Source organism: Chelonoidis abingdonii, chromosome 2, assembly GCF_003597395.2.
Source record: "Chelonoidis abingdonii isolate Lonesome George chromosome 2, CheloAbing_2.0, whole genome shotgun sequence".
In the NCBI taxonomy this organism is placed as follows: Eukaryota; Metazoa; Chordata; order Testudines; family Testudinidae; genus Chelonoidis; species Chelonoidis abingdonii.
Genome location: NC_133770.1, coordinates 302,664,452 through 302,689,085, shown reverse-complemented (window position 1 = coordinate 302,689,085; position 24,634 = coordinate 302,664,452). Strand labels below are relative to the sequence as shown.

Genomic DNA, 24,634 nt, shown 5'->3' with positions numbered 1-24,634 from the left:
CAGGACTGGTGCTTGCCCCTGCTGTTGCAGCCCCAGGGCAGCTGAGGGCAGAGTCTCTGGGGGCCGGGTGGGATCCCAGGGTCTGTCTTCAGGTGCAGGGAGCTGGGGGTGCCTGTTGTCACCCTGAGCCGTCTCCTCGCTGCGCCGGGGGAGTTAGCGAGTGCTCGGAGGGGGTTTGCATATGTCCTGGGCCAGACCCAGTGGCACGACAGATGGACACAGCAGAGCCCTGCCTGCGAGTCCCTCTGGCTCCCTGCCCTGCGAGCCGGGGACGGCCAGAGCCCTCAGCAGAGCACGCACACACCTCGAGCTACACACACACAGACACACCCATGAGGTACACATACACACACACCTCACACACACTCTGAGGTACACCCCCCCAGGTGCACACCCACACACTCCTCCCCCCAGGTACACACACAGGTACACCCCCTCCCCCATGAAGTACACAAGCAGGTACACACACAGCCTGTGAAGTACACCCCCCCCCCAAAGTACACACCCACACCCTGAGGGGTGCGCGCACACAGAGCTCTCTGCTGAAGGGTCAGGCCAGGATCCTCCATCCTCTCCAGCCTTGGAGCCACATCCCCGGCGTGGAAGCGGCTCTGCTGGCACAGCCATTGGGAAGGGCAGAAAATCCTGCTTGGGGCTCAGGCTGTGCCAGGGAAGGCGTCTGCTGTCCCTGGTGCAGGGGGGCCGCTCCAGCAGGTGCTCTCGGGCTGCACTCTCAGGTGGGGGGACCTTCGGGGGGCTCTGGAAGCAAAGCAGAGAGAGGGGTTGGTCCAAGAGAAGCTTTGGCAGCGGGACAGGCCCAAGGGGCGGGGGTGGGAGGCCTCCCAGTGCCCCCGCCCAGGCTGCTGGAGTCTGCTTGTGGGCTCTCACCTGGGGGCGCAGGCTCTGTGCTGGCCTGGGGGGCGGAGAAGCTCAGCTCAGCCCCGTCAGCCAGGAGGGAGCTGCGGGAGCGGGGGCACCGGTCTCCGGAGCGCGTCCGGCGCAGGACAGCCTGGGGCAGAGGAGAGGCGGTTACTCGAGGACACGGCTGGGGAAGGAGCTGACAGCAGGTCTGTGGCCAGACAGGGCCAGGGTTGGGGAATCCAGCCCAGGTGTGATCCCGGGCTCCAGGGCCCTTGCCTTCCCGCCTGGGGAAGGAGTCCTGTGGGGCCCTGCCCTGCCCTGTCCTGTCCTGCCTTGCAGCAGGCACACACTGCCATGGGTCCCCCTCCCGTTGCTCCCTGGGCTCCCCAGGCCCAGTGGGTCTTACCTTCCTGGCCAGCGGGCTGCTGGGGGCTGACGCGCTGCTGTAGAGGCTGAGGCTGGAGTTGGAGCGGCTGGGGGACAGCACTTTGGAGTGGGAGGCTGACTGGCTGCCGGCACAGGCGGTCACGGCCCCTAAGGCGTCTGGGGACAGGTATTTCTCATTGATCTTCAGGTTGGTCCGTCCCTTCACTGCTCAGGGGAGACAGATCCGGTGAGCGAGAGGCTGCGGGCGCAGACAGTGGCTGCCCACCGGCAGGGCCATGCTGGGCACCAGGCATGGGCTGCGGGGGGCATGGCCAGGCTGCAGCGTGCCAGGGAGGGAGTCACCAGGGCTAACAGCTGGCACTGGCACAGCTGGCACTGAGTTTGCCAGTGGGGCAGCCACAGCTAGGATGAACTGCTGCTGCCCAGCGGATTATTCCCAGGGGACCAGCTGGGTTAGGTCTGGGCTGCAGATTCTATGAGACGTGAATTTTAGCAAGGTCGAGTGGGTAGAGCGGGCCGGGGGGGCGGACTTCTGTCCCCAGCTCTGGGAAGTGAGTGGGTTAGAGCGAGGGCTGGGGGCTAGGACTCCTGGGTTCTCTCCCCGACTCTGGGAGGTGTTGGGGTTGCAGCTGGGGGCTAGGACTCCTGGGTTCTCTCCCCGGCTCTGAGAGGTTTGTTGGTTACAGCTGGGGCCTAGGACTCCTGGGTTCTCTCCCCGGCTCTGGGAGGGGAGTGGGGGCTGGTGCGTTAGAGCAGGGGGCTGGGAGCCAGGACTCCTGGGTTCTCTCCCCGGCTCTGGGAGGTGTGGGGGTTGCAGCTGGGGGGCTAGGACTCCTGGGTTTGGTTCATAGTTTGGCCACAGACGTGCCAAGCAGTCGGCTCTTGTTCTGAGGGCTCTGAGCACAAAACGAGCCTGCCCCAAGCCCGGCGTTTGTGGCTCTGGGCTGGCGGGAGGGAATATCTGTCTGCCCAGCGGGCACTGGGACGCTCCCAGCTTTGGGACACTCGACTTCCAAGGCCGCAGCCTTCCCATCCCTCGGCCTGCGGCACCCCCTGCTGGCTGGCACAGGCACAGCACAGACACCGAGCCCCCAACTCGCCCCAGCTCCATGCTACCCCGCTCCGGCCATTCTGGGGGCAGGTCGGGTCCCACTACCGCCGGCCCTGCCCAGCCAGTCAGTGAAGCCCCCACCCAGGAGCCCAACAGGGTAAGGAGTGAAACCCTCCTAGTCTCAGCCAATTCCCCCTCCCCTGTTGCTTCCTGTGGGCTCCAGCCCAGCCACAGCCTCGGGCACCTGAGAGCAGTACTGGCTGGGCCGGGCCAGGGCTCCCCAGAGGGCACAGGGCAGGCGGGAGGGCCCTGCCCCCCTAGCCTGGATCCCCTCCTCTCACCACAGGGCAGAGTGACCTCTGGGTTAGGAGTGGGGCTGCAGACTAAAGCGTTTAGGGCCTGCGTAAGGGAGCTGGCGAGGGGCCCTGGGAGGCAATGACAGCTGAGCAAGCCATGCACTGCTGTGAGTGAGATGCGGGGGGACCCACGGCAGGGGGTCTCCCATCATGCACAGGCCCTGAGTGGAGTGAGAAATGCAGGCACTAGGCTGCAGGACTCCAGCGAGGAGCAGCCCCTCTGACCCGGCCCTAGACCCACAGGAAAACCAAGCCCCTGGGGAGGGGACAGCCTGAGCCGTTGCCAGCTGGCCAGCGACCTCACCCCCAGGCACAGGGTGAAGGGGTAATTCCACTAGCTGAGCCTCCAGGCCCCACAAGATCTCTGGCTCTGGCCCATGTACTGCAGGGAGCCCAGGCCCGGCCCGCTCCGCCTACCTCTGCAGGGGTCGTTCTTCACCAGGAACTCGTCGAGCGCAATCCAGCCTCCCCCCACTCTCACCATCAAGGTGCTACGCAGGATCCGCACCATGCGCAGCTGCTGCGACTCCCCAAACTGCAGGCAAAGCACGGACAGCGTGAGGCTCCGGGGCTCTGCAGCGAGGACGCGGCCTGAGACAGGGCTTGTGAGCCCTTTCCCGGCCTGCAGCCAGGGCCTGCCCGAAGGGAGCAGTGGGGTGACCAGACAGCAGGGCGACAGGTCGGGGGTGGGGTAATAGGCACCAGTAAGAGACAACGCCCCGATTAGTAGCAGGACCTATAGCGCCTTGTGCTCCAGTGGCAGTCAGCCAGGCACAATGTGGGGCCGCAGCCGGGGCAGGTGGCTGCAGGGGCTGTATTGGGCATGTCTAGGGTGAGCCAGCACCTACACGGGTCGGGACGCCTGTGAGAAGCCAAATTATCATGGTCCCTCTCAGGACCGGCACTAGGGTTTTGAGCGCCCTAGGCCGACGGCAATTTTGCAGCCCTGCGCGCTGGTCCCGCAGCTCCAGTGGAGCTGCCGCAGTGGTGCCTGTGGGCGGTCCACCGGAGCCGCGCGAGCAGCCGACCATCCGTAGGCACCACTGCGGCAGCTCCACGGGAGCTGCCTGCCGCCCCCTCCGGCAGCGTCCTGACCCAGGGGGCTCCTGGGCTGCCGGCTGCCGTGGAGGTGCCCTGACCCAGGGTCAGAGCGCCTCCGTGGCAGCCAGCAGCCCAACTCGCTCTCTGTCCTAGCAGCAGCGGCTGCTCAACCATTTAAAAAAAATTTGGCGCCCCCAAATCTCGGCACCCTAGGCAACCGCCTAGTTCGCCTAAATGGTTGCACCGGCCCTGGTCCCTCTCCAAGTCCCAGCTCCAGGCTCCCGGCTCTTCTAGCCACGACTCCCACCAGCCCCCAATCGTCCCCTCACCACCTCCAACCCCCAGCCCCAGGCTCCAGCTCTCCTAGCCACAGCTCCCGCCAGCCCCCAATCGTCCCGTCGCCGCCTCCAACCCCCCAGCCCCAGGCTCCCGGCTCTCCTAGCCAAGGCTCCCGCCAGCCCCCAACTGTCCCATCACCACCTCCAACAGCTCAGCCCCAGGCTCCTGGCTCTCCTAGCCATGGCTCCCGCCAGCCCCTAATCGTCCCGTCGCCACCTCCAACCCCCCAGCCTCAGGCTCCCAGCTCTCCTAGCCAAGGCTCCCGCCAGCCCCCAACTGTCCCGTCGCCACCTCCAACCCCCGAGCCCCAGGCTCCTGGCTCTCCTAGCCATGGCTCCCGCCAGCCCCTAATTGTCCCGTCACCACCTCCAACCCCCCAGCCTCAGGCTCCTGGCTCTCCTAGCCATGGCTCCCACCAGCCCCTAATCGTCCCGTCGCCGCCTCCAACCCCCGAGCCCCAGGCTCCTGGCTCTCCTAGCCATGGCTCCCGCCAGCCCCCAATCAGCCTGTCTCCTGTCTCCAACCCTGCTCAAGTCCTCTCCATAGTGACCAGGGTGGGGGAGCTGTGGCACCTCTGTACTGACCTGGGGGAGCTGCGGCCTCTCCGTACTGACTGGGCACCTCACCAGGCGGCTGTCTGGGGCCTAAAGGGCAGGGAGGACTCAGCCCCAAGTCTCAGCTCTGGCTAAGCGAGCTGAACATCTCCTGGCTCCCCAGCAGAGAAGGGTCAGGGCTGAGGGAGACTCAGGATAAGTCCGCGCTTGTGGGCCCAGGTGGCCGAGCGGGCAGGGACACGCCAGGCTCTGGCATTTCCAGCTCACCGAGGGCAGGCGGGAGGCAGCACAGGCCCAGGGTTGGCACTTACCCGGTACCGATTGGCACTGATCTGCTCCACCTGGAAGCGCTTGACGCAGTTGCACTGGGCCACCTGCCGGTTTACCTGGAACACAGCACAAGGTCCTGGGCAGTGTGAGGCCTGTGACTGCACAGCGCGGCCTCCAGAGACTGGGACTCCATGTGCTGGCTGACAGCCTGGCGAGACCCCCTTTCCCCCACCCACAGCATCTGCCCTTCCTCCCACCATCATCTTCCCCGCCTGCTGTGAGCCCTGGGCCCTGCAAGCTGCACAGCCCTGGCTGAAGGGGCAGAAACAGCTCCAGCATCACTGGTAGGTGGGGCATGACCCCAGAGCTCCGATTCAACTCATCAGCCACATGGAGCAGGACGACTGTGTGATGCAGTGGGACTGTTATTAATGTTTCCTCTAAATACTGTGTGCCTCAGTTTCCCCTATGCATTTCTTAAGTCTCCAGTGTGCATAAATTGCCGACCTTCTGTCTCCTAGCAACAAATGGCTGGGGCCCTTCCCCTCTGCAAGGAGATAGCTAAAGATGTGGGAGAACAGAGAAATCAGGGACCTCCTGACTCAGGAAAGGAACAAAGCCCAGAGAGAAGGGGCTGGAGGGGGTTTCAGTCTGGAGCTGGCTGGGGATGAGGAGTGAAGTGCAGACATGGGGGTCTGGCTCATTGCACCCCAGAATGGACCTGGCCGAGGGGTCCGGATCTCTGTACCTACAAGTTCTGTTTTAGACCCTGTTCCTGTCATCGAATAAACCTCTGTGTTACTGGCTGGCTGAGAGTCACGTCTGACTGCAAAGTGGGGGTGCAGGACCCTGTGGCTTCTCCAGGACCCCACCTGGGCGGACTGGCTGTGGGAAGCGCACAGAGAGGCAGAGGATGCTGAATGCTCCAAGGAGAGACCCAGGAGGTGAAGCTGGGTGAGCTTCCTGCCCTGCAGACAGTCTGCTACAAGGGAGAGGAGGCTCCCCAAAGTCCTGACTGGCTTTGTGGGGAGCAGTTCCAGAGCAGCACCTGGGAACTCCGTGACAAGCTGTGGCTGGGACCCTCCTCCCAATGTAGCCTGTGTCAGGGCAGGCTGGGATGGTGATATCACAGGGGTGAAGGGAATCTGCAGCCCCCCCGACATGTCCGACTGTTTCTTCCCCCGGGCTCTGAGGGCGGCACAATTCATAGATCCCGGCAAGGGAGGCCGTTTGAGTATCTCGTCTGAGTTCCTACATAGCACAGCCCAGCGACCCCTGTGCTGAGCCCCGCAGCTTGTGCTTGGCTAAAGCATGTTCCAGCCAGGCTGGACTCCAGAGCGGGAGAGCCCACCCCGACCCTTGGCAAATTGTTCCATGGCTATCCACCCCCCTGTTAAAATCCTGCCCCTCATTGCCAGGTTGAATTGGTCCAGCTTCAGCTTCCAGCCGGTGCCTCTTTCTCAGGCCGGCTGCTGTCAGCACTCTCCCCATCAGTCTTTGCAGGCTGCAAGCATAGCACCTCTCTGCCGGTCTCGAAACTCAGCAGAGCGGGTGCTTTGAGGCTGTCACTGGCAGCCCCGGAATTCTGTCTGTGGCTTTCCAGCGTCACAGCCTCCTGTTTCGAATGTGGAGCCCAGGACAGGACGCAGAATCACAGTAAGGGCTCGGCAGTGCTGCACAGAGGTCAAATCACCCTCCCTGCTCCCCCTCTCTACTCCCCTGTGCACATCCTGGGACCCTATCACCCGGCTGGGTCCCAAGACTGCACTAGGAGCTCTGCCACAAGCTCTCAGTCCTTTTGTGATGAACTGGGACTGTTCTTAATGTTTCTTCTGAATACTGAGTGGGTGCCTCAGTTTCCCCTATGCAGTTCTTAAGTCTCTAGGGGGTGAGGTTGTTGCAGAGCAAAGGGCCAGTGCACATAAATGGCCGACACTCTGTCTCCTGGCAACTAATGACCGGGGCCCTTCCCCCCTGCAAGGAGATAGCTAAAGATGTGGGAGAACAGAGAGATCAGGGACCTCCTGGCTTGGGAAAGGAACAAAGCCCAGAGAGGAGGGGCTGGAGGGGGTGCAGGACCCTGTGGCTTCCCCAGGACCCCGCTGGGGCGGGCTCGCTGGGGGAAGCACACGGAGGGGCAGAGGATGCTGAATGCTCCAAGGAGAGACCCAGGAGGTGAAGCCGTGTGAGCTTCTTGCCCTGCAGACAGTCTGCTCCAAGGGAGAGGAGGCTCCCAAAGTCCTGAGTGGCTTGATGGGGGCAGTTCCAGAGCATCGCCCGGGGACTCTGTGACACCCCCTTATAGTCCATTCATCTAGCCCATATTTCTTTAACCTGCTGGCAATACTGTGGGAGACCATGTCAAAAGCTTTGCTGAAGTCAAGGAATAACACGTCCCCTGCTTTCCCCTCAGCCACTTCCTTATTTGCTTTCTCCATCCCAGTGACGATATTCTAGACCTCAGTCATATCCCCCTTAATGGCCACGGCGGGTCTGATGCAGTCTGGCAATTCCGACATTATCAAATGACGAGCTCCAGTGAGACAAGGAACATGCGGGAATCCCCCAGAACCAACAGCCCTTTGCTTTCTTTGTCCCTGTCTCCGTGTGGCTCTGAACCTGGGCACCTTTCTTAGGGTCAGCAGCAACTGAAGCTAATGGGGGCTTTGGCTAAAGAGTGCTGTGACGTTATTGATATAAACTGGGACCATATAGAACATGGGGTTGCAACCAAGGTCCTGTAGTGGCACCAGATCTTATGTAAAGGGGGTCATATAAGGTGTCTAAGACCAGGTTACGGGTTACTAGTTATGATTATGCTGTCTGTATGTCTGTATCATTTTGTAGCTGAAGTTATGAATATTGGCTCTATACTGTCTGTATTTCAAACTTGTGCTGTGTTACTGGGAAAGATCCCAGACAAGTGGGTGGTAGCTCTGCTTAGCCTGCTTGATGGCCCATTAAGGACCACAACTAACCCATTGAGAGGAGGCAGATACGCCTTGTGACTCAGCAGGGTGTGCAGAAACTGGCCCATGTGCATGTGACTGCAGACTCCTTTTGCTGTAACTTTCCTAGTAGGACAAAAGACGTGTTCTTACACTGGAAAAACTACTAAGGCTGACGCCTCATCTCCATCTTGTCTTCAATCCTGCTTCTATCTCTGGAGGGACTTTGCTACAATCTGAAGCTCTACACAAGGGACTGATGACCCATCCGTGGGGGATGTTCTCAGAGACTTGATTTGAACCTGCAGTTTACTCCATCACTGCTACAAAGCCTGAACTAAGAACTTTGCATCACTGTATGTAATTGATTCCATTTAACCAATTCTGAGCTCTCATCTCTATCTTTTTCCTTTATGAATAACCTTTAGATTTTAGATTCTAGGATTGGCAACAGCGTGATTGTGGGTAAGATCTGATTGTTATGACCTGGTCTGGGGCTTGGTCCTTGGGATCGAAAGACCTTTTTCTTTTATGGGGTGTTGGTTTTCATAACCATTCATCCCAGGACGAGTGGCACTGGTGGTGAATACTGGGAGACTGGAGTGTCTAAGGAAATTGCTTTGTGTGACTGTGGTTAGCCAGTGGGGTGAGACCGAAGTCATTTTTGTCTGGCTGGTTTGGTTTGCCTTAGAGGTGGAAAACCCAGCCAAGGGCTATGACTGCCCTGTTTGAGCAATTGGTCCTGATTCTTGGCACTCTCAGTTGCGTCCCCTCGAACTTCATATCAGTGGCGTAGCCGTGCTAGGATCCCAGAACCAGGTCAATCAAGCTTTGGGTCAGAACTCACGCTATCCAAATTTGAAATTGGGATTGCAGAGTTTGGTTGGTTCAAGATCAGTGCATGAGACAAAAAGCATCAGCAAAAGCAAGCAACGAAACTGCAGCTCTGATGGACAGCTGCAGTTTGAGCATGAGCAAAACTGGCAGAAATTCGAATGAAAGAGAGAAGCCTTGGCCCAGCTGGAGAAGAGGCAGCTGAAGAAAGATGAGGCTGAGGAGAGAGAAGAAACAAGCTCATAAGGTGCGTCTGGAGCTGCTGGCTGCTGAGGAGAAAATCAACAGATGAGACAAGAAACTGCAGACTTTGGCTCCAAGTCAAAAAAGCAAGAGAAGAACAGCAGAAATTGTATCCTCTTGAAATCCAGTTTATAACCTATGTTGATCTGTGGTTACTCTGGGCAGTTTCTGTGTCGTAACCAGTTTTGCTATGCCAGGGAGAGAGGGAGTCTAACCTGGTGGGTATAGCTGTTTGTCTGTGCAAGAAAGCAGAGGTCTGTGAATGGATTTCTCAAATGTCTGTCTGATGTCTCAGAAGTGAATCTGGGGTTAAATCAAAAGGAAAAAGATCTCATTGGGGAAGGAAAATGTTTCTCCAGGAGCAGATTCACGTAAATAGTCAGGTGAAAGCCCTAATGAGGAAGGAAAGGGTAGATTTGTAATGGGTAATGGGATTGGTGGCTAGTATAGCTTGTAAAGTGAACCTGAAATGGGTAACTGTGATTTGCTGAACATGTCGCTCAGTGTAGTGAAAAAGCAGCAGCTTATCTGTGGGACTGACAATGTGCCAGTAGGGAAAGTTTGGAGGAGCTAGGCAGTCTTGTGAGCTGATGGCTTTGTCTAGTCAGCAGTTTGGGGAAGACAGGACAGTGGAAGATGAGTGTCCCTGCTCCTTAGCTGTTTCTGTGTGGAGAATGTGACAGTGAAGGAAATGTGCCTGTGTCTGTCAGGGGTACTGAACTTGCCTATTGGAGGAAGTTGAGCTTGGTTCCAAGCAGTTGTCTGTAACAGCGCTGTGTGCTGCGGACAAGGGAGAAATCCCAAGCTGTGTGTGTCTGGTGAAGGGAATGTGTCTCCACCTCTTCTGTGTCTGTGGAGCAGACAGAAGGTGCCTTTCAGCCTGTGATGGTTGAGGGTGATTCAGTTGTCTCGGAGTTGTTGTAATACAGCTACAGCCAGGAAGGAATGGTCCTAAGTTTGTGTCGTCTGCTGTGGAGACTGGGTCACTGTCTAACTAGGTTGCATCCAGTTAGTGTCTAGCAAAATCCAGAGAACCAGACAATTCTGGTGCTTGTAGTTTGTCAGTTGCTTAATGTGTGGCTGGAAAGGGGTGTAGCAACTCTGTCTGATCAGGGTGATTACCCTAGCCAGGGCACAAGAAGAGCATGAAGGTGATTTTTTATGATTGTGTTACCTACTGACAGTTTAACAAAGCTGTAAAAAGGAGAAAAAGATTCCTAAACTTGTGGGTGTTGAGCCTGAACGTGCAGGTTTGCAACTAACTGCATAGAGGAAAGTTGCCGAGGGAAGGAAGTACCTCTAACTTTATATAGAAAGTTCTATAAGTTTGCCTGAAAAGGAATTGGGTAGGAAATCTGCCTATGGGCCAAGAGTGAATTCATGGATGTAAGTAAGACCCAGAAGGAGTCTGTTTGTGACTCAGGACAGTGTTCCTTTAGGAGCACGCCCTAGGTGAAGGAGGATAAGGGCAGAATTTCTGAGAGGGTGAATTGCTGCTTAGAAAAAGCTCCTGGAGAAAGGAATCCCCATGATAACTGTGCAAGCAGTTTCTGCAACTGAAGGGTGTGAAAGTGATTTAATCAAGGAAAGTTCAGTTCCTAAAGCAGAAATTCTTCTGTTTGAATGGATCCACTGACTTTCCTTTTGAAAGATCCATGTGGGGTAGCTTTGAGAAGGTCTCAGATGGAGTAGAAGCTGTTAAGAAAAGTTAAGCAGCCCTATAACCCCGTGGCTGTGTGTGGCCAGCTTGCTGGGAAGACAATGGGTGTTGGACAGGAATGTCTCCATGCTAGTTCTGTGAGTGAGCAGTCTTGTGCTCAGGATCTAAGGACAGATTTGGATTGCTGGGTGTTTCAGAGCTAAATGGTTTTATGGCTGAATGACTTTGAGGATGCAGGGAAGAGCAAGCAGGACTCTTAGGGCTTGGCTACACTTGCAAGTTGCAGCACTGGCTGAGGGGGGTTACAGTGCTGCAACTAGCAGGTGTCTACACTTAAAAGCTCAGCCAGCGTTGCAACCTCCCTGTTTGCAGCGCTGGCTGTACACCTGGGTCTGCTTCCGGTGTAGCGAGACCAGCGCTGGTGATGCAGCGCTGGTCATCAGGTTGGACACTCACCAGCGTTTTATTGGCCTCCAGGGATTTAGGACTTATCCCAGCATTCCTTTTCAGCCTCTCTGGTCAGTGCTTTGCACTCCACTGCCCCTGGCCATCAGAGCCTGGAAAGGGAGGGGAGGGGTGTAGAGGAACTGAGAGGGAGGCTACTGAGGTGTTGGAGACTCCAGGAGTCATGCAGGCAGGAGCTATTTTCCAGCCAGGAAGAAGCTAGCCAGTCGCAGCCGCTGGGACTTGGTAGTGAGGAACCAGCAGAGGAGCCTGTTCCTGGTAAGAAGCTTTTATTATAAGGATGCAAATGTTTTGGGAGCAGGGGGGCTATGGCTGCCTGCAAGCATGCCTAGATGTGGAATAGCCATTGATTTCCCTGTAGCTGCTCTTGCTTTCCACAAGTCACAGAAACCCCATGGCTTCCACAGTGAAGCAACCCCCACCCCCACCCCTTCCCAGGTGAGCCACGAGGGCAGCCCCCCCCTATGCTCTTTGCTTCATACTGTGAGCCGCGTGTGGGGAAACTCGCCATCTCTATCTGCAGCTGCGGCCTCTCTGTGCTATGCTCAGAATGTGTAAATGATGCTACAAAAACTCTTAAAAACAATGCAGGCTCTGTATTAACAGTTTATCTCTGTTTTTTTTTTAAGTGACCTTGAATACTGCTCCATCAGTGCAGACTTCTGAAAGACTGCAAAGCTTAAGAAAAAAACCAAGGAAGACTAAAGAGATGGTGAAAGCAGTTATGAATCTGTATTCCACAGAAAATAAAAAGTTGCAAGACTGGAGGGATAAGGAAACCATGAAAAAAGGAACAGGCTGCCAAGATAAGGAGAGGCTGCCAAGAAAGGAATGACTACCAAGAGAAGCACAGATCGGCAGGGATGACTTAAAAAAAAAAAAAGTGGAAAAAAAGCCTCTCATTTCTTCATGTATTATTTTACTTTCCATAACTAATATGAATAATAAAATTATATACATTGCATCATATATGCTGTTGATTGGTTATTAATGACTGCTGTTTCACATGTGTGGGTCCCCGCACTCCCTGGGGTGTGCACATGTGTTGGTTCCAGCTGCTCCCTGCAGGGTTAAGCCCTGGAAACTGCAGGGCAGCAGTGACATGGGGGGCTGAAGGCAGGGCAGGGGCTGACTGGAGGTAGGGTCTGGCTGCAGGCAGGGCAAGGGATGTGGGGCTGGTTGGAGACAAGGGGTGTGGGCGGGCTGGCTTCAGGCAGTGGGGTGCAGCAGGGGTTGACTGGAAACAGGGCAGGGGGTGCGGCTGGGCAGAGTGTGCAGAGCTGGTACGGGCAGCAGTGTGGGGGGCTGGCTGGCTTTGGGCAGGGCTGCAGGGTGTGCAGGGGTTGGCTGGAGACAGGACAGGGTGTTGGCAGAGGTGGTGTGGGCCGGGGTGCAGAGCTGGCTGCAGGCAGGGGGGGCTGGACTGGTGTGGCAGTCATGGGGTGCAGCAAGGCAGCTGGAACCCAGCCCTTTAAGTAGCCCCAAACCCCTTCTACTCCGGGACCTTTTAAATAGCTGCGGGAACGCTGGGAATGCAAGAGGGAGGTGGGGCTCCGGCGCTATTTGAAGGACCGGGGTGGCAGAGGCAGCTGGAGCCCCAGGACTTTTAAATACCCCTTCACTGCCCCAGGGCTCAGGGGGGCTATTTAAGCTCCAGCCGGGGCGATGGGCCCGGAGCTCCAGACGGAGAGCGGGCTTGCCGCGCTCCGGCCGGAGCTCCAGACGGAGAGCGGGGGCTTGCCGCGCCGGCCGGCTGGATTCCCGCCGCGGCAAGCTCCGCGACTCCGCTCTCCTGGCTGAGAGCCCCGACAAAAGCCCCGCCGCCTCGCTCTCATGGCTGGAGCCCCGGCCGGAGCGCCGCAAGCCCTGCAGCCCGGCTGGAAGCTCTAGCTGGGAGAGCGGGGCCATGCCGCGCTCCGCGGCGCTTCACTCAAAGGAGCGGGACCATGGAGCAGACCGCAGCTGGGGACGGGTAAGTTTAAAAAAAAAAAAAATTTAAAAGGGCCTAAAAGGTGCCTAAGGTGCGGGGCCCTCTTAGGCGTGGGGTCCGATTCCTTGGCAGCACGGGTTGTTGGAACAGGAAGCGGAAAGACCCGCACCCTTCCGTCCCCTTCCCACAACCCACAGCGACAAAATGGGACGAGGTGCTCTGTGGGATAGCTGCCCAACAATGCACCACTCACAACAGCACTGCAACTGGTGCAAGTGTGGACACACTGCAGCGCTGGTCGCTGTCAGTGTGGACACCACTGCGTCCAGCGCTGGCAGTACACAGCTGTACGCCACAGCTGTAACTGCCCAGCGCTGCAAAACTGTAAGTGTAGACAAAAGCCTTACTCCAACTATTTAAATTTGTGTGGGTCCTCTGTCTAGACAGAGTCCAGCCTTGGAACTGCGTAGCAGCTGAAAACTAAAAAGCTAGTGTCTGTGGGTTGATGCAAAATTACCCTGGCTGGCAGGGAGAAGAAAGACGTTGCTAATAGCTGGTAGCAAAGAGAGCCCACCCCAGCAGCAGTCCCCGAAATTTGGTTAAGCAAGAGGAATCAGGAATTTGATCCTGCAGGACAAGGAGAAAAGAGAACTGAATTTGCAAAGGGAAGCCAAATGTTAACCCTAAGAATTCCAGACTTCAGGGTAATTAATCCAAGGGTCTGGCAACTAACAAACAGGATTGTAGATGGACACTTGCAATGAATTTGCTGTTATTGCTATAGTGATTTTTTGTCACCAATGTCTTGCTATTACCAAGAAGTGCTAAGAATGTGCAATGTGCCCAGTCCTTTGGAAAGTCCTTGACGTGCTGAAAATGCAGTCACATGAGAACACACAACTTATGTTAAAATGACGGCCTTGCTATGCTAATGATGTTTCACAGATAATGACTGTAAACAGTATTGAAACTTTCACAGGGAAAGACATTCCAGGAAGCTGATGTGCACTAGGAAAGGGGAAACTGAGGCACACTTACCATATTGATTGCATGGCTAAATGCCAAGATTCCTCTACTGTGAACAACATTAGTATCTATGTTGATTTAATGTTAGTTGGGATTCCAAACATTGGCCAGAAGCTTGTAATAGATAAACTAGCTAGTTTTCTTTAGCTCTTGGCAGGATCATATTAGACCTACAGGAATCCTGCTGCAAGAGCAGATCCAATCCACTGTGTTCAAACTAAGTTTTACCTTAAGTTTGTAAAGAGATTCAATCATGTTATTGAACCATAACAGTTTGGTAAAACATTTCTGTTATACACTGAATCATGGCTTCTAACCCACCACTGGCTGTAGTGAGACAGACCCAGGGATGGGGAGCTCTTGGGATGCCATCAGTTTGATGTCTGTGTCCATCCCTTCCTGGAATCAATTTGCATTGGGGGTGTGACGTTATTGATATAAACTGGGACCATATAGAACATGGGTTGCAACCAAGGTTCTGTAGTGGCACCAAATCCTATGTAAAGGGGGTCATATAAGGTGTCTAAGACCAGGTTACGGGTTACTGTTATGATTATGCTGTCTGTATGTCTGTACATTTTGTAGTTGAAGTTATGACTATGGCTGTATACTGTCTGTATTTCAAACTTGTGCTGTGTTACTGGGAAAAACCCCAGACAAGTGGTGTCAGCTCTGCTTAGCCTGCTTGATGGCCCATTAAGGACCATTAGCTACACAATTGACCCATGAGAGGAGGCAGGATACGCCTTGTGACTCAGCACGGTGTGCAGAAACTGGCCCATGTGACTGCAAACTCCATTTTGCTGTAACTTTCCACAGTAAGGAACAAAGAGTGTTCTTACACACTGGAAAAGCCTATATAAGGCGAAGCCTCATCTCCATTTGTCTTCAATCCTGCTTCTTACCTCTGGAGGGACTTTGCTACAAGCTGAAGCTCTGCACAAAGGACTGATGACCATCCCAGCGGGGATGTTCTCCAGAGACTTTGATTTGAAACCTGCAGTTACTACTCCATCACTGCTACAAGCCTGAACTAAGAACTTTGCCATTACTGTATGTAATTGATTCAGTTTAACCAATTCTAGCTCTCACCTCTATCTTTTTTCCTTTGATGAATAAACCTTTAGATTTAGATTCTAAAGGATTGGCAACAGCGTGATTTGTGGTAAGATCTGATGTGTATACTATTATGTTCTTTATAAGTCCTACTAAACATCCCTGAGTTTGGCACCGTCAGGATTCATTGGCTCCCACGCCTCGGGAGGGGGAAACCCTTTACAACCACTGTCCCCCTGAGTACCCACCGGATTCCACCTGGTATTTGGTCTAATCAGATATCATACTATGTGTAACCCATTAGCGAGCAATGTACCCATCACTGCTCCCCTACTATAGGGGGAGAGTTTGACCCCACCCACCGCTACACCCCGCATTGGGGACATTACAGACTGTCATGTACTATATGCTAACCCATAACCAAATACCAGCGTGACCCTCACGAGGTCATACTCGTGTGTTGCCTGCCGATGACTAATTAGACTGACATTTTCCCCCCAAACTCCCCGTGGCGCGTATCACATCCTCACTCCAAGTACTGGCGGGGCCGGTGATTTAAATATTCTCTAATAAACATATTGACCTGGTCTGGGGCTTGGTCCTTGGGATCGAGAGAACCTTTTTCTTTTACTGGGGTGTTGGTTTTCATAACCATTCATCCCCAGGACGTGTGGGACTGGTGGTGATACTGGGAGACTGGAGTGTCTAAGGAAATTGCTTGTGTGACTTGCGGTTAGCCAGTGGGGTAAAACCGAAGTCATTTTGTCTGGCTGGTTTGGTTTGCCTTAGAGGTGGAAAAACCCCAGCCTTGGGCTGTGACTGCCCTGTTGAGCAATGGTCCTGATTTGCACTCTCAGTTGGGTCCCGCCAGAACCACATCGTCGCCCTTACGAATTTGGTCCACCAGCAATTGTACAGGTCGGCAGGTATCTGATCCAGCAGCCCCTCCCCCGCCAGCCAGGTCATTTGCATTTTCACTGACCATTTCCATCCAGCCAATTGGTTCCCTGGATAAAATTCAAAGTCACCCCCAACAGGGCTCCCAGCCGGTATCCTGCAGAACCCAACACACCAGGCAGCCCGACCCTCCTGTGTCTGCACAGGATCCGAGCATAGGCAGGGCGAGGGGCTTCACCCGGGGACCTTCACCCAGGTCCCAAGCCCCTCAGCATCTGCGGCTGCACCACCACAGTTCCCTCTGTTCCAGGGCCTTCGCACCCCAGGCGTGTTCCCCACTGACCCCTGGGCAGCCCCTATGTCTCTCTGCTCCACCATTGCCAGTCCATGCTGCAGCTTTTCCTCGGGCTTGCTCTATTTCATGGTCCTCTCGCTCTCTCGGCTCTGCTCCAATCCATCTGTCCCGATCCCCTGATGGGGAACCCAGTCGTGAAGGCCCTCGTCTGGTTGGGGACCAGACTCTCGGGATGCCTGGCTGCTGCTCCAGCTGCTCCCACATTCTCTTGTAGCCCCATCTGGGTCAGGAATCTGCTCCTCAGAGTGTCTCCTCTCCAACTGCACGATTAACTGGCCTTGGTGAACCCTCCCCATGCGTATCCTCTCTTTTGGCACAGGATCACAATGTCCTTCTTAAGGAGCTGGTGATGGGCCATCACTTCCACCGTTCCCAAGTTGCTCTGGACTCAGAGGCCTGTGTGTTTCTGACTCCCCCATGGTTTCCAGGAAGAACCCCTGGTGGCCAGCCTTCTTGTGGTCACCATCTCTTTGCCAGGGTCGAGCTGCAGACTCCTCCGCCCCTGGGACTGCCTGCAATCCCAAGGGAACCCTGCTACTGCAAAATCTTCCTCTCTCCAGGGTTGAGCGCAAGCTCCTACCTGAGACCATCGCTGCAGTCCTCAGGGAGACCCCGTTACTCCAACACTCCTTCTCGTGGTCCACACACTCCCAGAGGTTAAACTGCCCCTGAAACCTCCCTCTCTGGAGCTTCAGCAGCCTGGTCCTCATTATTGCTCCTTTGTTTTACTGCTCCAGTCACTTATCTGCAAGAAGTGCCATTCGTGGTGCAGTACATCACCGGCCGACCAAGTTGTCACGGAGTCCCCGCGATGCTGTGGAACTGCTCCCCACAAAGCCAGTCAGGCTTTGGGAGCCTCCTCTCTCCTCGAGTAGACTGTTTTCAGGGCAGAAGCTCACACAGCTTCACCTTCTGGGTCTCTCCTTGGAGCATTCAGCATCCTCTGCTCTCGTGCGCTTCCCCAGCGAGCTGCCCCGGCGGGGTCCGGGAAAGCCACAGGGTCCTGCACCCCCGCTTGCAGTCAGACGTGACTCTCAGCCAGCCAGTAACACAGAGGTTAATTCGATGACAGGAACAGGGCTAAACCAGAAGCTTCTAGGTACCAGAGCCGACCCCTCGGCTGGGTCCATTCTGGGGAGCAGTGAGCCAGACCCCCATGTCTGCACTTCACTCCTTGTCCCAGCCAGCTCCAGACTAACAACCCCTCCAGCCCCCCTCTCTGCTCAGCCCCTTTCCCGGGGGGCCAGGAGGTCACCTGATCCCTTTGTCTCCAACACCTTCAGTTGGCACCTTTGCAGAGGAGGGGCCCAGGCCATCAGTTGCTAGGAGACAGAGTGCCAGGCATTTAGGTGCACTGGCCCTTTGCTCTGCAGCAATCACACACCCTTATCCCACCACCTAGATATTAAGAACTGCCTAGGGGACACTGATGCACCAACATAGTATTCAGAGAAAACATTAAGAACACTCCCCGTTTGTCACACTGCCCAGGTCCGTGCTCTGCCATACCTCGTCCTGGATCTGGTCAGCGTCAGCGACCCTCCGCAGCGGGTCCCGGCTGGGCTGCAGAGCACTGATGAACTCGTAGTAATCAATGAAGCCATCACTGTTCATATCAAAGATACTGGCCACGGCGCTCATCTCCAGGACATTAGTGGGGAATTCTGGGGAGGGGGGAGCGCGCTGTCAGAAAACCCTTCAGTGTCCCTGCAGCGGTTCCCCTGCAAACCGGGCAGCTCCCCAGCTCTGGTCTGGGTCTCCCTGGCCCCAGTCCTTCCTGGAGGGAGAAATTCCCCAATGTCAGGACCCTCCCCCTCCCCCACCCACCGCTGCCAGTATCTGCCTGTGACGAAGTCGGGGGTTTTCTTGGGGTTTTCTGTGTTTTCCAGTGAGTTGCATGCACAGGGGGTGGGACTCAGTGTCCCTGGGTGTTACGGGTTTAATGAGGTGAGGGGAGAGGGAGTTTGTTGGCACACAGGACCGGAGAGGGACTCAGAACCCCGGCTGATGGCCTGGAGGATGGAGACCCCAGCGACTGGTGACCTGGGGACCAGGAGACCCAGCTCAGGAGACACAGCCAGTTCTGGCCAGCAAGAGGATAATGGGCTGCAATGAGAGGACCCCGGTGACTTGACCAGCCAGCTCCAGTCAGACGGGCCAGAGGAGGGTTGAGAGGAGAGGAGACCCAGGCCTTCCTGTTTACAACCCTGTTTACCTGGAGAGAAGCCAATGGCCAGAGGCGGGGCTTGGGGCTGGGATATCGGAGGCCCAGCTGGGAAGCAGGGGGGCTTTGGACTGGAGAGGGGGAGCAGGCAGAGCCCACCTGGATGTGCTGGGCTGAGGGAGGCCAGGCCTGAGGCCCTGAGAGTTTCCTGTGCTGGGTTCAACTCTCAATAAACCCTCCTGTTTTACGCTGGCTGAGAGTCACTCCGGGCTAGAGAACACGGTTGTATCAACCCCTTTGGGGGTGAGGAGGCTTGGGGGGGTCCAGAGCACGTGGACTCCCTGAGGGGGCCCATGGCAGAGACAGACGTGCTAAGGCTCAAAGAGGTGCGGCCCCAGGAGGTGGAGGGGCCTGACCCTGAGAGAGAGAGGACCCTCGAGAAGGGCTATTGCACTGGAAGGGGCACCCCCCACAGACCCCACGGGGCCACGAGTGGGCACAATCTGTGAGTTCATGACTCTGCCCTTACAACCCTACCAAACATCACTCCCCAATGATGCCTTCTAGTCACCATGGAAACCAGGTGATGCAGGGAGGTGCAGCTTGTATCAATCAGGTCAACTGGACCCGGGCTCCCCAGACCCCCTGGAGGGACTCCCCCTGCCAACTCCAGGGCCCGGACCCCTGCTCACTGGAAGAGAGAACGCTCTGGATGAACTCCCGCTGGCTGATCCGCCCATCCTGGTCCCGGTCGATGCCTCGGAAAACATCCAAGATGCGGGATTTCCTGTGGCTGATCCACTGCATGTACCGCTTCCTCCAGACGCCAAAGTCAAAGTGCGCAAACTCCTCCACCTCAGAGACAGAGACGCCAGGAATGAACCATGGGGGCAGCTCGGCTGGGCACGGGCCAGGAGACAGGGACCAAGTATGTGTGCCCTGCCCCCCAGGGCAGCTCAGCCATGGGGGCGGGGTGGGGAACAGAGCGTCTGTGCCCTGCCTCCCCGGGTGGCTTGGCCGAGCACGGGCCATGGAGTGGGGGAACAGAGCGCCTGTGCCCTGCCCCCCCAGGGCTCGGCCGAGCATGGGCCATGAGGGGGGAATGGAGCGTCTGTGCGCTGCCTCCCCAGGGTGGCTTGGCCGAGCACAGGCCATTGGGGGGGCGGAACAAAGCGTCTGCGCCCTGCCCCCCCAGAAGTGGCCGGCTGAGCACAGGCGGGGGGAAGAGAGCGTCTGTGCCCTGCCTCCCAGGGTGGCTTGGCCGAGCACGGACCGGGGCGGGGGGACAGAGCGCTGTGCCCTGCCCCCCCAGGTGGCTCGGCTGAGCATGGGCCATGAGAGGGGAATGGACCGTCTGTGCCCTGCCCCCCAGGGTGGCTCGGCTGAGCATGGGCCATGAGGGGGGAATGGACGTCTGTGCTCTCGCTCCCCAGGGTGGCTTGGCCGAGCACGGGCCATGGAGTGGGGAACAGAGCGCCTGTGCCCTGCCCCCCCAGGGTGGCTCGGCCGAGCACGGCCATGGGGGCGAACGGAGCGTCCATGCCCTGCCCCCCCAGGGTGGCTCGCTGGGCATGGGCGGGAAACAGAGTGTCTGTGCCTTGCCCTCCCAGGGTAGCTCGGATGGGCAGGGGCCATGCGGGGGGAATGGAGACTGTGGCCTGCCCCCCAGGGTGGCTCAGTCGGGCATGGACCATGGGGGGAATGGAGCGCTGTGCCCTGCCCCCCAGGGTGGCTGGCGGGCATGGGCCATGGCTGGGGTTCTGTTGCCCGAAGCAGAGTGTGTGTGTGGTGCACACTGCAGCCAGGCCCAGCTCCATCCCATCAGCCAGCCTGCACCTACCCCAGCCTGCCGCTCCACAGACCCCACCTGCCACCTCTGCCAGGGAGAAGGGCCCAGCCAGCGCACAGGGGCCTGGGCGACACTGCCATATCAGACACACCCACAGCGGTGCCCCAAGGACCATGCAGCGCGCAGTGCGGGCTGCCGTGTCCCGCTGCTGCCATGGGTGTCTGGCCTGTGCCGAGTTACCAGGTCTGAGGGGCACCCCTCGCTGGCCAGCGGGCTGGGTCGGGCACGCTCTGGCCCAGCATGCCCTGCTCTGACCCAGGCCATGCCTGTGACCTGCCTCACAGACCCTGCTGCAAGGCCCCAGCCTGCCCCACCACCCATGAGATGAGGGCAGGAGCCCACCCCTACCTCGCGCAGCCGCTGCATGGCGCTCTGCAGCCGGTACTGCCGCTCCAAGCCAGGAGCCAAAGCTGCTGCCAGCGGTGCAGGAGCTGCGCCATGGGGGGGCTCTGGGGCTCCAGGTCGATGAGCGGCATCTGGGGAGTGGTGCGGGGGGTTTCACAGTGCTGCGTCGCCCGGCAACCAACCAAGAGATGGGTCTCAGTGCCCATGGGCGGGGAAGATCGAGGGGGCGGTGAGGGGGGCTCCAAGGGGAAGCGGGAAGAGGCAGATGGAGGGGGCGGTGAGGGAGATCCAGGGGCCAGTGAGGGTGGGTCCAGCAGGTGGATTAAGAGGAGGGGTGTGACATTGCACTCTATATGATTTTATGAAAATATGCTAATAAGTGGGAATATAAGTAACTGGAACATGCTTCATGCAAAAGGTCTCTTGTAAGGTATCATTAAAAGCTTATAATCTACGGAGATTGTTCTCCCTATTTGTATAAATGTATCATCTCGATATCTGAAACTAGACATATGAAATATAACTCTGAGTCCTACTGTCATTAGTGCAAAGTGTGGGCCATTATGGTGGCTTAGAATCTTGATGGCTCCCATTAATGAGGACACTTGGTTGCAAATGGTTTATTTACCTGCAAGCCTTCCTGGGTACCTGACTGGTAATGCGAATGAGGTCTACTGTGACATGTGATCATGTCACCTGATACTGGATCCATCTAAACCGGGTGCCTTTCCATTTAGAAGGAGGGGTGGGGACTTTAGAAGGAGAGGAGGCTACTGTAGTGCCCATCTTTAAAAAAGGGAAGAGAAGGATCCGGGGAACTACAGGCCAGTCAGCCTCACCTCAGTCCCTGGGAAAATCATGGAGCAGGTCCTCAAGGAATCAATTCTGAAGCACTTAGAGGAGAGGAAAGTGTTCAGGAACAGTCAGCATGGATTCACAAGGGCAAGTCATGCCTGACTAACCAATTGCCTTCTATGAGGAGATAACTGGCTCTGTGAGAGGGGAAAGCAGTGGACGTGTTACTCCTTGACTTTAGCAAAGCTTTTGATACGGTCTCCCACAGTATTCTTGCCAGCAAGTAAAGAAGTCGGGCTGATGATTGGACTATAAGATAGATAGAAAGCTGGCTAGGTTGTCAGGCTCAACGGTAGTGATCAACGGCTCCATGTCTAGTTGGCAGCCAGTTTCAAGTGGAGTGCCCCAAGGGTCGGTCCTGGGGCTGGTTTTGTTCGATATCTTCATTAATGATCTGAGGATAGCGTGGATTGCACTCTCAGCAAGTCTGCAGATGACACTAAACTGGGAGGAGTGGTAGATACGCTGGAGGTAGGAATAGGATACAGAGGGACCTAGACAAATTAGAGGATGGGCCAAAAGAAATCTGACGAGGTTCAACAGGACAAATGCAGAGTCCTGCACTTAGGATGGAAGATCCCATGCACTGCTACAGACTAGGGACCGAATGGCTAGGCAGCAGTTCTGTGGAAAGGACCAAGGGGTACAGTGATGAGAACTGGATATGAGTCAACAGCGTGCCCTTGTTGCCAAGAAGGCTAACGGCATTTTGGGCTGTATAAGTAGGAGCATTGCCAGCAGATCGAGGGATGTGATCATTCCCCTCTATTCAACATTTGGTGACGCCTCATCTGGAAGTACTGGTGTCCAGTTTTGGGCCCCGCACTACAAGAAGGATGTGGAAAAATTGGAAAGAGTCCAGCGGGGGGCAACAAAAGTGATTAGGGGGCTGGAGCACATGACTTCTGAGGAGAGGCTGAGGGAACTGGGATTGTTTAGTCTGCAGAAGAGAAGAGTGACGGGGGATTTGATAGCTGCTTTCAGCTACCCGAAGGGTGCTCCAAAGAGGATGGATCTAGACTGTTCTCAGTGGTAGCAGATGACAGAACAAGGAGTAATGGTCTCAAGTTGCAGTGGGGGAGGTTTAGGTTGGATATTAGGAAAAAAATTTTCACTGAGAGTGGTGAAGCACTGGAATGGGTTTCCTAGGGAGGAGGTGGAATCTCCTTCCTTAAAGGTTTTTAAGGTCAGGCTTGACAAGCCCTGGCTGGGATGATTTAGTTGGGGATTGGTCCTGCTTCGAGCAGGGGGTTGGACTAGATACCTCCTGAGGTCCCTTCCAACCCTGATATTCTATGATTCTATTCTATGATTCTATGACCCAGAGACAAAAGATTCCCACCTTGTGCCAAAGCTATAAAAGGGGGTGGAACAGAACAAAGGGGGCTGCCAGTCATGAAAACACCTCGGCTTTCCACCTAAGGTGCCTGTTGGAACTAACAAGGTCTGTACCAGGGGCAAGGATAGGCCCAGACTAGTAACGAGTCTAGTCTGTGAAAGAAGCTTATTGGACCATCTCGGAGGGTGAGATTTACCTGTATTCAGTTTCATAAATGTATTCGGCTTAGACTTGCGTGTTTTCTTTTATTTTGCTTGGTAACTTACTTTGTTCTGTCTGTTATTACTTGAAACCATTTAAATCCTACTTTTTATACTTAATAAAATCACTTTTGTATATTAATAAACCCAGAGTAAGTGATTAATACATGGGGGAGCAAACAGCTGTGCATATCTCTCTGTCAGTGTTATAGAGGGTGGACAGTTTATGAGTTTACCCTGTATAAGCTGTATACAGAGTAAAATGGATTTATTTGGGGTTTGGATCCCATTGGGAGCTGGGTGTCTGGGTGCTGGAGAGAGGTCACGTGCTGAGCAGTTTTCAGTTAAAGTCTGCAGCTTTGGGGGTGTGGTTCAGACCTGGGTCTTTGTTGCAGCAGGCTAGCGTGTCTGGCTCAACAAGACAGGGTACTGAAGTCCCAAGCTGGCAGGGAAAACGGGCTCAGAGGTAATTTCAGCACATCAGCTGACGGTCCCAAGGGGGTCTGTGTGACCGAACCCGTCACAAAGGGGCAGTGAGGGGGGCTCCAAGGGGAAGTGGGAGGTGGCAGATTGTGAGGGGCAGTGAGAGGGGCTCCAGGGGGCAGTGAGGAGGGCTCCAGGGGGAAGTGGGAGGTGGCAGATTGTGGGGGGCAGTGAGAGGGGCTCAAGGGGACAGTGAGGGGGACTCAGGGAGCAGCAAGGGGGATCCAGGAACAGGCATGGGAGCCAGTGGGGACAGCGAGGGGGGCTCCAGGAAGCAGTGAGGGGGGCTCCAGGGAGTAGCGAGGGGGCTCCAGGAGCAGGCATGGGAGCCAGTGGGGGCACCCTTACCTGTAGCCAGCCTGCGGGTGGCCGGCGGCCCCGGCTCCGGGGCCAGCTTGCGCTTGCAGCTCTTCGTGACCTCCTCCACATCCGGCTGTTTGCGGTTCAGCTCCTCCATGAACTCCTGGGCAGGAGAGTCGGCGTGAGAGGGAGCAGGGCCCGGGCTCCTCCCAGCGGGGCCCCCATGATGCATGCGCCCCACCACTGGGAGCTGGCAGGCAGGGCCCCAGTACAAGCCATGGCAGATCTCATGGGCCAGCTGGGCGGTTCTACCTGGGGCCAGGCTGGTCACTGGGGCAGGGCCCTCTCACTCCCCCGCTCCAGGACACTCTGGGTGGGCCACAGAGCGACCAGGACCAGCCCCAAAGAGCTTCTAGGCTGAGATGACAGGGGGCAGTGCGGCGATGGGGGCGAGGGACATCACTGCCCCATGGGGGTTGGGGGGAGGGTCAGAGCCCCGTGGGGCCAGGGCAGTGCGGCAGTGGGGGCGAGGGACATCACTGCCCCATGGGGGTGGGGTGGGTCAAAGTCCCATGGAGCCAGGGCAGTGTGGCGATGGGGGCGAGGGACATCACTGGCTCATGGGAGTGGGGCAGGGGGAGGGTCAGAGCCCCATGGAGCCAGGGCAGTGCGGCAGTGGGGGCAAGGACATCACTGCCTCATGGGGGTGGGGCAGGGGGTAACAAGCCTTGGGCCCAGTAGGAAGGTAGAAGCAGGATGTGCGACTGGCAGTTGGATGGGCGAGCGAGGGGAGGTAGGTGGGGATGCCGGGGGCGCGGGGCAGGAG

General features: G+C 56.5%; 1 protein-coding gene across 1 annotated transcript in view; it reads right to left on the bottom strand.

Annotated features, from left to right (window-relative positions):
* Positions 1-541: 541 nt before the first annotated feature.
* Positions 542-24,634, bottom strand: part of LOC116822795 (microtubule-actin cross-linking factor 1, isoforms 6/7-like) — a 143,143-nt gene continuing 119,050 nt past the window's right edge. Inside the window, 10 exon segments of the mRNA XM_075063409.1 lie at positions 542-759; positions 889-1,009; positions 1,268-1,452; positions 3,073-3,190; positions 4,901-4,975; positions 17,783-17,937; positions 19,130-19,292; positions 20,635-20,684; positions 20,687-20,980; positions 23,857-23,971. Coding sequence (XP_074919510.1) covers positions 734-759; positions 889-1,009; positions 1,268-1,452; positions 3,073-3,190; positions 4,901-4,975; positions 17,783-17,937; positions 19,130-19,292; positions 20,635-20,684; positions 20,687-20,980; positions 23,857-23,971 — 1,302 coding nt within the window. The 3' untranslated portion in view covers positions 542-733.